General features: G+C 58.0%; 7 protein-coding genes across 7 annotated transcripts; 4 read left to right on the top strand and 3 right to left on the bottom strand.

The window, feature by feature from the left end:
* Positions 1-139: 139 nt before the first annotated feature.
* Positions 140-781, top strand: PSEUBRA_000506 (uncharacterized protein; the record flags this gene model as incomplete). Its single annotated transcript, XM_016436122.2, has 1 exon — positions 140-781. The coding sequence occupies one exon, from the start codon at positions 140-142 to the stop codon at positions 779-781; it is 642 nt and encodes a 213-aa protein (XP_016295086.2).
* A 653-nt stretch (positions 782-1434) lies between these two features.
* Positions 1435-4500, top strand: PSEUBRA_000505 (Gamma-tubulin complex component protein; the record flags this gene model as incomplete). Its single annotated transcript, XM_059464400.1, has 1 exon — positions 1435-4500. The coding sequence occupies one exon, from the start codon at positions 1435-1437 to the stop codon at positions 4498-4500; it is 3066 nt and encodes a 1021-aa protein (XP_059320988.1).
* A 523-nt stretch (positions 4501-5023) lies between these two features.
* Positions 5024-6755, top strand: PSEUBRA_000504 (Alpha-D-phosphohexomutase, alpha/beta/alpha domain I; the record flags this gene model as incomplete). The annotated part of the gene is made up of 2 exons (XM_016436113.1): positions 5024-5094; positions 5168-6755. 2 exons carry the CDS (start codon positions 5024-5026, stop codon positions 6753-6755), a joined length of 1659 nt encoding a protein of 552 aa, XP_016295084.1.
* Positions 6756-7064: 309 nt separating this feature from the next.
* On the bottom strand, positions 7065-8252 carry PSEUBRA_000503 (tRNA intron endonuclease, catalytic domain-like protein; the record flags this gene model as incomplete). Its single annotated transcript, XM_059464399.1, has 1 exon — positions 7065-8252. The coding sequence occupies one exon, from the start codon at positions 8250-8252 to the stop codon at positions 7065-7067; it is 1188 nt and encodes a 395-aa protein (XP_059321062.1).
* Positions 8253-8608: 356 nt separating this feature from the next.
* Positions 8609-10426, bottom strand: PSEUBRA_000502 (Protein kinase domain protein; the record flags this gene model as incomplete). Its single annotated transcript, XM_016436104.2, has 2 exons — positions 8609-10311; positions 10405-10426. 2 exons carry the CDS (start codon positions 10424-10426, stop codon positions 8609-8611), a joined length of 1725 nt encoding a protein of 574 aa, XP_016295083.2.
* Positions 10427-11733: 1307 nt separating this feature from the next.
* On the top strand, positions 11734-13434 carry PSEUBRA_000501 (Basic-leucine zipper domain protein; the record flags this gene model as incomplete). The annotated part of the gene is made up of 1 exon (XM_059464398.1): positions 11734-13434. One exon carries the CDS (start codon positions 11734-11736, stop codon positions 13432-13434), a length of 1701 nt encoding a protein of 566 aa, XP_059320987.1.
* Positions 13435-13712: 278 nt separating this feature from the next.
* On the bottom strand, positions 13713-15233 carry PSEUBRA_000500 (Rad60/SUMO-like domain protein; the record flags this gene model as incomplete). The annotated part of the gene is made up of 1 exon (XM_059464397.1): positions 13713-15233. The coding sequence occupies one exon, from the start codon at positions 15231-15233 to the stop codon at positions 13713-13715; it is 1521 nt and encodes a 506-aa protein (XP_059321061.1).
* Positions 15234-15256: the final 23 nt, after the last annotated feature.

The following is a 15256-nucleotide window of genomic DNA, read 5'->3' as shown; positions in this document are numbered from 1 at the left end:
CGGAGTCGACAATCCCATCGCCAGTGGTCAGTTCTTGGCATACAGCAGAAGAGTATCTCGAGAGTCTCTCTGCGAAAACCACGTTTGACATCTTTGCTCCCACACGTGCATCAAAGCGGCCACTCTCAGTCACATCATCATGGCGCCACATCCATCATCTCTCGTCTCGGGCGTCAGTGCCGAAGCGCTGTCGTCGTCAGCACCCGTATGGCACATTCTCAAACGAGGCATCTCCAGGGCGGGCGGAGCCGCGATAGGAGCGTCAGCAGGAGCTGCAGCAGGCGTTGCAGCAGGCGCTTCAACAGGATCTTCAACAGGGTACCAAGTTCTCCGCGTCTCTTCCAAGATGAACGAAAAGGGCGACTTCAACGGCACATGCTCCAAGGAGACTGCTATGACCATCACACCAGAGACACCCGACGGATCGTGTTCCTCGTACTTTGCCGACGTCACCGACTACTGCTGCGCGGCCGTGGGAGGCATGTACGATCCCACCTTCCAAGCCGTCAACGTGTCCGAGACACAGGCGGCAGCGCTGGATCATCCGATCTGCGCCACCTCCAACTATGCGGATATGTTCTCTTGCTACCAGTACGTCACCGAGACGCATTGCTCTTCGTCCAGCCCGATTCCGTACGGCGTCTGCAACAAGAATGGCGAGGACACCAGCCGAGCTGTTCGGCAAACAACGTCCGCTGCAGCTCCGACTGCCAACTGGCGTTGGACCATGGTCTTCGGTGGTGTTGTCGCATGCTCTGCGATACAGCTGCTGGCAAGCTAACGAACGCGCACGTTCGTTGCGACGTCTTCGCAGCGTTGTCACCCTTTCTGACGTCTCATTCACGTCACTTCATCGATTCAGCCAGGCCACATGGTCGGTTGCTGCAATCGCCCAGTCAAGCCTAGTCACCCAGTATACCCATGATGTACATTCCATCGACGTCTCTTACGACAAGAAAGTAATCTCTTCTCACGCTCAGCCCCTTGCCGGCGCTCGCTGTGCTAGCATTGTCGTTTGGAGTGAGACATCTGTTCTGGCAACGTAAGTGTATCGCAACACATGAAGGCCGTCTGGGGGGAATTTTTCTGAATTGTTAGAAGTGCACCTGATGACAGTTTCAGCAAATTCATGCACAGGTGTTGGTCGAATAGAGAGGCCTCGCGCGTCGCGTGTGTGAAATCTGGGCGAACCGAGCGGTACCGAAATGTGACACAACCATCATCTCATCCTACCACCCTGCATCGACACACGCACCGAATTCGCATCACTCAGTGCGCGAGGGCCAACATCCACCGCGTTGTACCTGGCGACTTTCTTGACCTGCAAGTCGACACTAGCTCTAAACTCCACCAGCATCGAGCTAGGCACGCGGTACATCGACACCCGGGTCCAAAGCGCAGACTCTCGACTAGCAGCGCTGCAATCAATTTAATATGACTTCATCGTCGTCGAGACCGATCGGTCTTGCCGGACCATCCGGGCAGGCTGTCGACGATGCTGACATTGTTCAGGAGATGTACAGGCTGCTGGGCAATCTTACTCGTAGCTTCGTGCCAGCAACGCGCAAGAAGCGTGAAGAGACCAAAGACGAACGAAGGGCGCGCAAGGAGCTCAAAGATGCGCTGGACGACATGGGGTACGACATCATCGAGCTGAAAGCCGAGTCGGGATCCCTGGCGCGGCGAACAGATCAGAGCGTGGTCGTCGACTCGATTCGACGCAAAATCAGCCGGTTGTCGGTGGACGGTGGATACGAATCCGCGAGCAGATTTGCCAACATCCTGTCTCGACTCGAAGGCTCGAGCGAGTTGCGTAACTTGCACGGCATGCTTGAATTGCTGGATGCTCTCGCGTTTACCTCCAGCAACGCTGGAGCGCTCGCAACACCTGCCTCGCGCGCCGTATCGTCCAGCACCAATCGAAGAGAACCCGACGCGAGAGCAACCCCATACACCATCGCAGACACACCTGCTACCAGCGCACCCGCCACTGCACCGCCTACAGCGGTTGGTCGCAATGTCGATAATCAAGCGGCCGGCAGCAGGGCGGCAACATCACGGTCCCGAGCAGCTGGCGCAGAGCCGCTGCCCTCGAATCCGTCAAGAGCAACACCAGATCCACGTTCAGCACCAAGCCCACTGCCGCCTACCAAGCAGTTCATCTCCGCCTGTGACCTTCACGGCAACAATCAAGCCATTTCCAAGGCGCAGCTGTTGCGAAACTTGAGACAGCAGCTCGGCAAGAAGCAGATACCCGAAGACGAGCTACTGCAAGACGTCATCTTTCTTATGCAAGGGATCAACGGGCGCCATGTCCGTTTCCAGGAAGAGTTCCAATACGATGGAGTGGCAGGATTGGAAGGCGAGGCCGCGGGTCCCGCCAAAGTGGTCAGAGTGGTGTTCAACGAAGGCGAGGCGGGCTACATCAATGCTCCCACCAAGCGCATCGTACATCGCCTCGCGGAACTCGGCCAGCTGTACAAGAGGGTCTCGGAGTTCAGCCAGCAGAGAAGCACGATGCCTGCGTCCGGTCTCATCATGCAGAGTCTTTGCCACTTCATCTCGAACGAGCTGACGGGCTTCTACCGACTCGTAGCCAGCCTCGAAGCGCAGCTGAACACTCGGGGCAAAAGCACCGCCGGCACAGGCGACAATGCTGACGGCCAAGGCCTCACCGGCACAGAAGCAGCTACCACGTACGTCACGCTCAAACGTCTCTCGTTATGGACAGAGGAGATGACGCTCCGCTTCCGGCTCATGAGCACCATCATCGAGAGCTGTCAAGACGCACATGGAGGATCGCTCGTCTCCTTGATCCATTCCTATACCTTCAACGGCGACCCCTTCATCCGACGCTTCACCTCGGGCCTGCTGGATGAGGTCTCGAAGCCCTTCTTCCACTCGCTCTCGCTGTGGATCTACGAAGGCGAGCTGCAAGATCCGTTCCGAGAATTCTTTGTTGAGCTCAATGATGATCCGCGCAAAGCCGGTCCGAGTCGCGCCAACTCGAGCGGCGCGGACGGTGACCTGCCCAGCTTCAGCGATCTCGACGGCGACGCTGCGTCGCTGTGGCAGAACAAGTTCGTTTTCCGCAAGGACATGCTGCCGAGCTTCTTGCAAGAGTCGTTCGGTCGCAAGATCTTTTCGACCGGCAAGAGTCTCAACTTCATTCGACAGAGCTGCGGCGACGGCGACTGGGTTGCGACCCGGCATACCATCTCAGGTCCAGGTGCGGAGCTGCGATACACCGACTTGACTGGGCTCGAGAGCACGATCGAGAGGGCATTCACGAGTGCCAGCAAGCGACTCTTGGACATCTTCCTGGACGAATTTAGGCTGCTAGAGCACCTCCGCGCGCTCAAGGACTACCTCATGCTGGCTCGTGGCGACTTTGTCGACTTGCTGATGGCGTCTCTGGGACCCAGCTTGAATCGCCCAGCCAACTCGCTGTTCCGCCACAACCTCACTGCCTCGCTGGAGACAGCGATTCGTGGTTCGAATGCGCAGCACGACGATGCCGAGATCCTCCGTCGACTCGACGCTCGCATCCTCGAGTTCAGCACGGGCGACACAGGATGGGACACGTTCACGCTCGAATACAAGCTCGACTCGCCGGTCAACACGGTGCTCGACAACCAGGCCATGATTGGGTATCAGACCATCTTTACGCACCTGTGGAAGATCAAGCGGGTGGAGCTGGCGCTCAACTCGAGCTGGCTCCGGTTGCATGAGACGGGCACATCGTTGTGCAGGATCAAGCGGGGTACTGCCCCCGTGGAATTGACGGACCTGCGAAGGGAATCGCAGCGGACCATGCTCATGCTGTCCGAGATGATCCATTTCATTCGTCAGATGCAAGGATTCGCGCAGCTCGAGGTGATCGAATACTCGTGGAACGACTTGCTGACGTTCTTCTCGCGACGTCAGGGAGATCTGGACGAGCTGATCGAGAGCCACCGTGCGTACCTCAATGCTCTGATCGGCAAGGTGCTGCTTCGAGGAGGCAAGAGGGGATCACAAGACTACCTGGCTGGCGAGCTGAGGTCGCAATTCGACTCGATCCTCGCCTTCACGGTGGCTTGCGATGACCTGACCCATCTCAGCACGCGTGAGCTGGCGCGCTTCGACATGGAGCGCGGCGTCAACATGGCACCTACCGAACGCGGGGCTCGATCGCGCACTGTCTCGACGACCGTCGCGTCGACTGCAACAGCGTCGGCGCTCGCACCGAGCGATCCTGCCGAGCTAGCACGCATCAGCAAGCGGCTGCACGAGGCTTCTTCGGCGTTCCAAGAGAGGATGGTGCTGATCGTGGGTGCGCTCGAGAAGCACGCCAACCTGACGGTGCGCGATCTGGCGGTGCGCCTCAATTTCAACGGTCGATACGAACTGACGGCTCATCGATCGAGCGGCGCAGCGAACGCGTCGACGACGTCGGGACCTGCTTTGCAGAATCGCAAGAAGGATGCGGCTGCAGCGCCGGTTGCTGCCACGTCTTGATTGATAGCTCATAGATACCCAATGTCACCACTGCTTTCTGTCCCATACGCTAGCCTGCGAATGTGAACGTCTCTGAAGCCGACCTTGGTACGCGATATGACAGAAACCACCGAGGTTGTCGCCATTGCGACGGCGACCCATCGATGGCAGATTGCCGCCTCTACCAGAACAATGCCAGCTCGGTACGTTGGTTGCCCCAACAGCAGCGGACCGGTCCAGTTTGAAATTTCGAACCATCGGGCTGGAAATTGGACGTGGGCGACCGAGTTCTGGCCGCTGCACGGCAAATCAGCGCAGCGAACGCACAGACACGCACAGACTCAAAAGCTCACCGGTGGCGCAAAACGAAATTGCCAACAACACTCAGCCAGATTTCTTCTTTCGGAAGAGGCGAGCCCAAACGCGAGCCTGCGCACAGACACTGCAGGGGTGGAGCAGCGCACAACACGTCTGTGCTTCCTGTTCACCTCGCTCTCTTTTTCTCCTCCCACCACTACTACACCTGACCACATCGTCATCCATCATGTCTGCGGTCACTATTCAAACCAAGCCCTTTGAGGGCCAGAAGCCCGGTACTTCCGGTCTGCGAAAGAGGTAAGTCGGTCGCCACGTCCTGTTCACACCTGACATGCTTGCTCACGACAACCTCTACACTTCGATACTACAGGGTCAAGGTCTTCTCTCAGCAGCACTACACCGAGAACTTCGTCCAGGCCATTCTCTCCGCCATCCCCACCGGCGCAGCCAACTCGACGCTCGTCGTCGGTGGTGACGGACGATACTTCTCCAAGCCCGCCATCCAGGCCATCATCCGTCTCGCTGCGGGCAATGGCGTGAGCAAGCTCATCATCGGGCAGGAGGGCATCCTCTCCACCCCTGCTGCGTCCCACGTCATCCGTTCGTACAAGGCTACCGGTGGTATCTTGCTCACCGCATCGCACAACCCCGGTGGACCCGACAACGATTTCGGTATCAAGTACAACATGGAGAACGGCGGTCCTGCTCCCGAATCCGTCACCGACAAGATTTTCAACATCACCAAGACCATCTCGGAATACAAGATCGTCGAGGGTCCCGAGGTTGATCTCTCCAAGATTGGCTCGACCACGTTTGGCGAGCTCAAGATCGAGATCATCGACAGTGTCAAGGACTACATCAATTACCTTGCTGAGATCTTTGACTTTGGTCTCATCAAGGAGTTCCTACAGAGCTCGGGCTTCACAGTGCGCTTCGATGCGCTGCACGGTGTCACCGGTCCCTATGGTCGGGCGTTGTTCGTGGAGCGATTTGGTTTGCCCGAGTCGAGCATCCAGAACTGCGTCCCCTCGGAGGACTTTGGCGGTGGACACCCCGATCCCAACCTTACCTACGCCAAGTCGCTCGTCGACGCCGTCGAGAGCGAAAACATCTCCTTCGGTGCCGCCTCGGACGGTGACGGCGATCGCAACATGATCATCGGCAAGGGCGCGTTCGTCAACCCTTCGGACTCGGTGGCGATCATCGCCGATTGGGCGCAGAAAGCCATCCCCTACTTCAAGTCCGGCATCAAGGGTCTCGCCCGCAGCATGCCTACTTCGGGCGCGATCGACCGTGTGGCGGCCAAGAACGGCTACGAATGCTTCGAGGTCCCCACCGGCTGGAAGTTCTTTGGCAACCTCATGGACGCTGGGCGACTCAGCATCTGTGGTGAGGAGTCGTTCGGTACGGGTTCGGACCACATTCGCGAGAAGGACGGGTTGTGGGCTGTCGTTGCGTGGCTCTCGATCCTTGCGGCCGCGAACAAGGAGAAGCCGGGCACGAGCGTCCAGGATGTGCTGCTGCAGTTCTACAGTCAGTACGGCCGCAACTTTTTCTCGCGCTACGATTACGAGGAGGTGGACAGCGAGGGGGCCAACAAGCTCATGGCCCATCTGCGGGGTCAGTTTGAGAGCCCAGACTTCAAGGGGACCAAGTTGGGCGAGTTCGAGGTGGCCGAATCCGGCGACTTTGCGTACACGGATCCCATCGATGGCAGCGTCAGCAAGAACCAAGGCCTGTACATCAAGTTCAAGGATGGGTCCAGGATCATTTTCCGACTGAGCGGAACGGGTAGCGCCGGTGCAACGATCAGGTTGTATGTGGAGAAGTACTCGAACGACGAGAAGGAGTTCGGCGCGGATGCGCAGGTGGGATTGAAGCCCTTGATTGAGCAGGCGCTCAAGGTGTCCCAGTTGAAGGAGTTTACCGGTCGCGAGAAGCCTACGGTGATTACCTAGACGAGAACGTTGGCAGAATCTTCGGCTTCGCCAACCGAACCATCTCGGATTGGATCGGATCCTCTTTCCATCACATGAATACAAGTGGCGTTTCTCCAAGCATTTCGGTCGCGCGATCGGTGAGACGCCTTTCTTGCTCGTGAGCGCCGACCCATCGACTCTTGAGCGCTTTTGCATGCCTTTGGCGTCAAAGAATGACGAGTGTGTGGATTGCGCATCTGTCCGCGCGCGCGATCGTGGTCCGAGGTGACTCGGGGTGATGCTGTTCGTGTGCCCAGATGAGCGAGACGACCTGACAAAAAGAGTGGACTAGGTACCAAACCCAGCCCAAGCCAAGCTGAACACTTTAAAAGTAGCAAACCTTCTCGCGTCCGCATCCGCCACCTCTCCTCGCGCCTCCCTCACCTCGTGGCTCTCCTTCTCGCCTCTTGGGGCTGTATCGTACTGGCCCGTTTTGATGCATTGTAGCACCTTTGTCGAGCTCTCTGATCCCTCTGTTGCCCCTGTGCCCTCTGTTGCCCCTGTTGCGCCGGCACCCAACGTCCCGCTTCCCCTTCCGTCTGGCACAGCTTCAGCCTGGGTAGCCTGCAGCTCTCGTCCGACCTCCTCGTCGAACCCCTCAACGCAGCACAGCAGATGGGTCTTCTTGACGCTCGTCCCCAACCTCCCATTCGCGACCAACGTCATCAGACTCACCTCCTCCTCCCGGAGCACCAACTGCGCCGTGTAGTGGGAGTGATAGCGAAGTGGGTCGCCGGGGTAGACGGCGAATGTGCCACCGAAGCGCAATCCTGCCAGGCACCAGTTGTTTTGTTCGAGGAGGTGTTCGAATAACCCCACGGAGGCCACTTCGCGCTGGGTGGAGGGGTAGGGATAGAGGTGTTGGATGGAGGACAGACTTGTGTACGTCTGCGGGGTGTACCAGGGGAACACTGACAGGGTGAGTAGGGTTATGTGCCATGGCATGCTCTCCAATTCTTCCTGGGTGGGTTGCGTTCGGGGGTCCTTGGTGAACTTGGCTCGTAAAGTCATCTTTTCCTCCCATGCCGCACGTTGTTCTGTCTCCCGCTCCACCTCCCGCTCGCCCCGTCTCTCCTGCCTCTCCTCCCCGCTACTTGCGCGGTACGAGCTCGATTCGTCGATGATAACGGCAAGATTGCGGCGGAGGAGATACACCACTTCTTCGGGCAACAACTGCACCGGTAGACCCAGGAAGATGTTCTGCTGCGGAAACTGCGCCAGCGTACCCGTGAACGAGCCGGTGCATCCGTAGTGGCGGAGCAGTTTGAGGGAGGAGACGGTCCATACGAGGGCGATGGGGAGCGTTGGACCTGATAGTGGGTCGTGTGACGTCGACGGGTGCGAGGGGAGCTGCGAGAGAAGGGATGGGGGTAGGCTGGAGGACGGGTGAAGGTGGATCTGCACGCGGTGTGGGAAAAGCTCGTCCAAAGGGCGCTGTGTGGGTGGTGTCGAGGGTCCCGCTGTCGACGAGTCCATCTTGAGATGGAGATGTGCGGGTCTGCGACACACCAGGTTGTCGTTGCGTGTCGAGTTGGAGAGCAAGAGTGAGGGTGAGGAAGAGGAACCAAGGTATGTTGGAATTGCGAAACGTCAAAAGAAAAAAGTTCCTGTGGAGCAGCCTCAAATTGCCCGACTTCCGACACGCCCCCTCCTCGTCCACAGATCTTCCTCACACGCTCCAAGATCGTCAAGCACACCCTGTTCACAGCATCCCATCCACCACCCTCACGATCGAAATCACACCCTTTACACCGATCGCACTCACACGCCGATCGCGGAAGCAGAACAGACTGACAATTGCAAAGAACAAGAAACCCACAAACCCTCACCCGTCAATCCCTCAAACTCTCCCCCGCACCCCCCATCGCCCCCGGCGCGTTATACGAGAACCCTACAAACTGCTCCTGCACCGTCGCGCTCAGCATGTGGCTATCGTCCACGACACTGTCCATGGGCGGCTCATTCGTAAACTCGGGATCGAAGTTGCTCGTGTCGATGGCGCTGGCGACGCTCGGCTTGAATGGCGGGGGGATCTTTTTGGCAAGTAGCAACTTCCAGTCGATGTGCTTGGCGAAGAAGGGATGGGATTTGATATCTGCCGCGCCGTGACTGCCGGAACCCAACCTTTGGGCGGGATCGCGATTGAGTAGAAGGGTGAGGAGGTGGCGTGCGTCGGGAGATACTTCGTCTCCGAAACGTAGAGGATCCTGAAGGATCTTGCGATACATCTCGTTGACGTCTTCCGAATAGAACGGCGGCAACCCGGTAAGCATCTCGTACAGCAACACACCCAACGTCCACCAATCCACCGCCTTGGTGTACCCCTGCCCGAGCAGCAGTTCCGGCGAGAGATACTCGGGTGTACCGCAGAACGTGTTGGTCGTTTCCTGATCGCCCATGTTGAGCTTGCACAGGCCGAAGTCGCAGAGTGCGATATGACCCGTGTAGTCCAGTAGGATGTTTTCCGGTTTGAGATCGCGATAGACGACGTTGAAGCCGTGCAGGTGCTCGAGGGCGCAGAGGAGTTCAGCGGCGTAGAAGCGCGAGCGCTCTTCGTTGAATCGTCCCTCGCGTTGGAGGTGGTGAAACAGTTCGCCGCCGTTGATGAACGCCAGCACGAGGTAGAGCTTGTCCGGACTTTGGAACGAGAACTTGAGAGGGACGATGAAGGGGTTGTTGACCTGGGCTAGGACGGTTCGTTCAGCGAGCGTGTGGGTGACTTCGGAGCGCGAGACGATGTGCGCCTTGCGGATGGTCTTGAGGGCGTAGATTCGGGATGTGTCGCGTTTGCGCACTTGCATGACTTTGCCGAAACTGCCTTTGCCGATGACTTTGAGCAGCTCGAAGGCGTCCATGTTGAGCGAGCTGCGTGAGTCGCTGCGGTAGGACACCTGGACGTGGATCTGACCGTTACCGCCGGCGAGCGGGTACCACGCATCCGATGTTCGCTGGTTCTCAAAGTCGGGTACAAACTTGACACCTCCTAGGTAGATGTCGCTGACACCCATCACATCGTCGCCTTGACCGTCGCGATGTGCTTCTTGCTGCTGCTGATGGCCGTCTCCGGATCGCAAATAGGTCTGAAGACTAATCTCGGAGATACGCGAGACGTCAAAGTGAGCGCGGAACATCCAGGTGGGACCCTGGACGTCACCGCCGATGGCATCGATGAGGATCTCGTTCTTGTCGAACTCGAGTACGAGGTAGGGGAGCCACCAGCATTGTTTGCGCTGCATGCTCTGCCGGTTCTCGCGTCCAAAGGATTGGGCGAGTGAGGATGCGTTGGGGTTGTACTGGGCGAGGGCTCGTGCGACGGCAGGAGGGGTCTGCATGCCCGCTGGTAACGAGAGACCGCGTGCATCAATGACACGGATGGTCAAGAGACCGGAGCGAGGGATGGGGGCGCCATCCGACGAAGCGAGGAGGTTGGAGGAGGAAGACGAAGCGCTGCCATCTGTGCCGGGGTTGCCTGGAGTGGGTGTGGCAGAACGGTCGAGTGGCGTACGAGCGCCGAGGTTGGCGCCTTCTTTGAATTCTGAAGGGATTCAATGGTGACAGGACGAGCAACGTCAGCAAGTCAATAATCTGTAGATGACGGTTTCAACGTCTAAAGACAGCGGTAACTTACTCTTTCCGAGCTTCCAAGACATGTTGGCAGGTGAGTGGCGGGATGAAGGGTACGGCTAGATTGCTCGCAATGCGATGTCCAGTCGAGACTATATAGCCGGCAGGTCTTGCAGGTCAAGACCGAAGAGACTGGTGCGTTGATGCTCGATGAGCGCACACACGCGTGTACGATGGTCGAAAGAAGCGTTTGACAAGCGATCCGAGGGTGAGGAGAACAAGACGAGCTAGACGATGGCCTGAACGCAGGTGCTAGTAGTAGGCCTCCTGAAGATGATGGGTATGAGGGTGTCGCCTTGGCAATGGATCGTTGATGATGGTGCGAATGATAGATGGATGCTCGTCGATGACCGCAGAGAAGCAATCCAAGACGACGGAAGACAAAGGGCGGAGAGGGAAGTGTCTCGAATGGGCTGGTCCAAGTGACACGCTGCGTGTGACGTTTTCGCCGCATGGACCATCACGCGGGCTGAGTGTCCTGAGCTTCAAAAGGACTGCTTCCAAAGCGCGTAATTTTTATTCGCACCAGACTGCTGGATGCGCCTGTCTCGAGGGAGGAGAAAACAAAAAAAGGCCTGGACCCACCGCAAAAGGTTGCCGGATTCCGCATTTTTATTTTTCTCTGGATTTTTATTTAATAGTTTGAAGAATTGCTCAGGCTGGGAATGCAGCTGGGAGCTCGGTGGGCAGCTCGATTTTCTGCACTTTGTTAGACTGATTCGGAAGCGGGATGGTTCGGTCGGCAAAACAATCACAATAGGAAACCGCATCATTTGCAGCCTCGCGATCAAGGCAGCTCACAATAGAATGGGTAGCCGACAGCTTAGCCTGAACCGCAGACAAGCTGAAGACGAGATGGATTGCCGCCTCGCTGCTTCAAGGTTCAGGCGAGTCACCAAGGCTGCAGCTCAGCGTGGATCTCAATCGTGCCGTATGCAAGGCGGATCGACCTTTCCTGTCAAAATTCAGAAATCGGCTAAACTGGCAAGGCAAGGCACGAGTTGTTGCCTGCTGCCTTGTGCCACCTCGTTGCCGCCGTTTGGCTCGGGTTGGATACGAATTCCGGGATTCAACGCTGAGTTCTTACCGAAACTTTCGTCTGGCTTGGGTCGAGGTGATCTTCTTGTTTGCCGTTCATCATCATTACCAGCACCACAGCATCCACCAGCGCTGGCTTCGCTCCTTTCTAGACACCCTATCCATGGGGTACACGCCCTGATTGCGTGCCAGTCGCAAATTCGATCGCGGCGCTTCCATATACACCCTCGCCACCCTCGGCAGTCCACCTTTCCTTTGACATCGGCGCGGATCGTCGCATCTGCCATCGCCAATCATGGGTCGCGGTCGTCGCCCCAACATGGCCCTAGAGCCGACACGCGCTCTCCAGACACAGCGCGCGTTTCGACAGCGCAAAGCCGACCATCTCGCCAATCTGGAGGAGAGCATCAAGACGCTGAGCGAAGAGAATGCTAAGCTACGGAAGCTGCTCCATCTCGAATCGGCGTCGTCTTCACTCGTCGCTGATGTCAAGGGAAGCGCTTCGCCTTCGGTGGCATCGACGGCGCCACAAACATCATCGCCCTACGTCTCGATAGCCCCGGCAAAGGGAGCACCTACACCTTCCTCATCGTCCGACTCTCCGGCAGCAGCAGCGGCGACGTGCGACAACTGCGGTCCGATCCAACAAGCCAATCGACAGCTCGCATTGGCTGCGAGTCAGGTGGAAGCACAGATGGCTGATCTGCAGCAGAGCATCAAGGCGTTGCGCAGTGTTCTGATGCACCATGGCATTCCCATCCCATCCCCAATGGCAGGCTATGCAGCAGAGGTGGGCAGCGTCGACGAGGCAGCGCTTCATCGTGCCAAGAGGTATCGTACCAGCGAGTCAGCTATGCACCAACAAGCGGATCAGATGGCATCATATCCAAGCGGGGTACAGATGACGCCCTCCTACTTCAACTCCTCTGCCGCCTCTGCTGCAGGACCGTCGTCAGCATCCTCTGTCACAGCAGCACACGAGCAATACGCTGCATCGCGGCGCATACCGTCAACAGCATCGGCCATGGCGGCATCTGGAGCATGGCATTCCCCAAGCCCCTCTGCCGTCCTCTCTGCTCCATCTCCGCCGGCGACTGCGTTCAGCCCTCGCCACGCCTATAGCTCGTACAACAGCCCTTCCGCAACCATGACCTACCCTGCACCACCGACCTTGGACGAGGGATATCGACGTCCGCCAGCTAGGCAGAACTCTGGCAACAGCAGTGGCGGCGGCGGTGGCGGCAGCGCAAGATCGCATCTACCGGGCCCGTCGAGCATGTCACCCGCCAGGCAAAATGCGCATCTGCCACAATGGCCTCTCCCAAGCACGGCAGCAGCTGGTACCAGGCCGCACGCCTTGCCCGCGCCAGGTCATTCATACCGCTCGTCGAGTCATAGCAGCGTACCAGGCATGGATGCGGATGGAGGCTACGTGCGGACATATTCGCAAAGGAGGCCGGACGACCATGGGGCGTCGAACTATGCGACAGCGGGAGCGTCACCGAATCACTCGTATCCTTCGCAGTATCCCACCTCGTCCTCATCACCGTATGCGAACGGGTCGGTACATTCACCGCGGGCACGGTTGGCTCATTCGCCGAGGGACAGCGGACGTTTTGGTGAAGAGGCGTATGCGGATCGATCGATCCCACAAGCGGCGCCGGCCAAGAACAGCCCGACATGTGCACCCGCGAAAAAGTCGTGTTGCCCGCCTCGCAACGACGCGAATCAGGCCACCGAGCGCAAAATCGCGTGCTCGACCAATGCGACCGACGACAAACCCGTAGCTGCGACAGCTGCGGCAGCATCCGAGCCGAAAGAGGACGATTGCTGCTACGGCTTCGTACAGTGCGATGTGGACGGTGACAAGCCCGCCCCCGCTCTACAGGCAGTATCGACGGCGAAGGAGACAGACTTGGACGGGCTCAAGCTCAAGGAGGACGAATGCTGTTTCGGTCTGGTCAAGTGCGACGCTGAAGGCCGGATCATCATGTGATAGCGTGCCCGGGGCGCTCGCGACCGAGTTTGGTGGACCGGGTCGAATCGCCAATCTGAACAGCCTGTCAGTTGCCGAGTGCACTGCCAGATCCCCCTTCAGGACTGTTTGTGTGTGTGTGTCGTGTCTGCGTCTGATGCAAATGTTTTGACCGTCTCCCTCGAAAGAATCGAGATGAGCTCCGATCGACAGCTGCTCATCCAACTGTGTGAACCCGTGACATTGCTATGGTATATCGTGCTGTTGGTGGCTTTCATGCCACCACGCGCCCCCTACATTCAAGACCAAGAGAAGTCGATCTGGTCTTCGTCCTCTACTCCCATATCACCCACTGTCTGACTCTGTTTGACCGGTTCGCCGTCGAACGAGATCTTGATGGAATCGACCTTGACAGAATCGCCGAGTTCCTTCTTTTCGTGAAAGTGCTGGACAAGTCGAGACAGAAGCGTTGTTGGCGTGACATTGACCACTAATGATCCGGCCTTCGACTGAATGGTGAGACTGAGCGTCTCGCCTGGTGTCTCTGCTGGCGGTGGACTTGGCGAAGTCCTCTTGGCATTGGTCCCATTCGGTCTGGAAACCGTGGCTGATGGCGCTGGCTCGTCGTCCGAGTCGTCAATGACAATGACTGCGTCGTGTGCCTGACCGGATGAGCGGCTGCGACGCGGTGAGGCGCTCGCCCTCCTGATGGGTCTTCCTACCAACTCGACACTGTTATCGGTGTCGTTGCCGTCATTCACCTCGATCGCTTCGGCTATTCTCGCCTGCGGGGCTGATTGAACTCGGGCAAATTGAGCGCCTCGTTGCGACGAAGAGGCTGAGGCTTGAGAAGCAGCCTGCTGACGGGTGCGTTCCAGCTCTTGCTGTTTGCGTTTCTCTTCGAGTCTCGCTTTCGCTTGCTCGCGAATGCGTCTGTTCTTCTCTCCGGGCAGCAAGCGCGCGAGTTCTGGGCAGAAGTCGACCTCGTTTGCCGCGTCAACGTCATCTGGCGCTTCGGCTCCGGCGATCGCTGATGATGGCCCTTGAGTCGATATTGGAGCAGGATCTTGACCGAATGCTGGTGTCGCAGAGCTGCGAGTACTCCTGGTGACCCGATTTGAGGCCGAAGCGGCGTTGGTGCTGGAAGGGCCTGCTGCGACGGCGGAGGTCGAAAGTTTGAACTTGCTTCCCATGGTGCGGTCGACCAAGTCGAGCGCCATTGCTTTCTTTTCCGGCGATACTTGAGGCGGTGGTGTGAGACTGTCCTCCCTCTTCCTCCCGCTTGGAACACCGTTGGCTTGTTTCGTGCTGCCGGCTTTCTCGAGATCGGTCGAGGTGCCTCCGGTGCTGTTGAGCTCGGATCGAGCATCAAAGAAGGTAGTGGCTGATGAAGAAGATGAAGGCTCCTGTGACGCATGCCGATTGATGGCCTCTAATGCCCAGCCGGATAGGTTGGTGACGTGCTTGTGTTTGCGACGCTTGGGTTGACGTGTCTTGGGAGCGTCGCTGTCATCGCTGTTGTATACATCGCTGCTTGACATGACCGTCTCTTCCTCGTCATCGTTGTCATCCTTGTCTCCTCCTAAAGTGAATATCTCATAGTGATCGTACGAGATTTCTGGAGACTTCGCAGGTGCTGCGGACTGCGAGCTCGAGGCTACGGCTGCCGAGGAGCTACCCTGCGTCGCTGAAGTTGACGCTGATCCGGCCTTGGCACCGGATGAGCTGGGCAAGTTGGTCAAGGGCTTTTCCTTTGGTTTCGACTTTGGCTTGCTCGGCTTGCGCCTGCGGTCGAAGAATCCGACGTCGTCGTCATCCATGACTTGTCCTGCTGGCGACGGCG

This window comes from Kalmanozyma brasiliensis (assembly GCF_000497045.1).
Source record: "Kalmanozyma brasiliensis GHG001 unplaced genomic scaffold PSEUBRA_SCAF1, whole genome shotgun sequence".
NCBI lineage: Eukaryota > Fungi > Basidiomycota > Ustilaginomycetes > Ustilaginales > Kalmanozyma > Kalmanozyma brasiliensis.
This window is presented reverse-complemented; position numbering and strand designations above follow the sequence as displayed.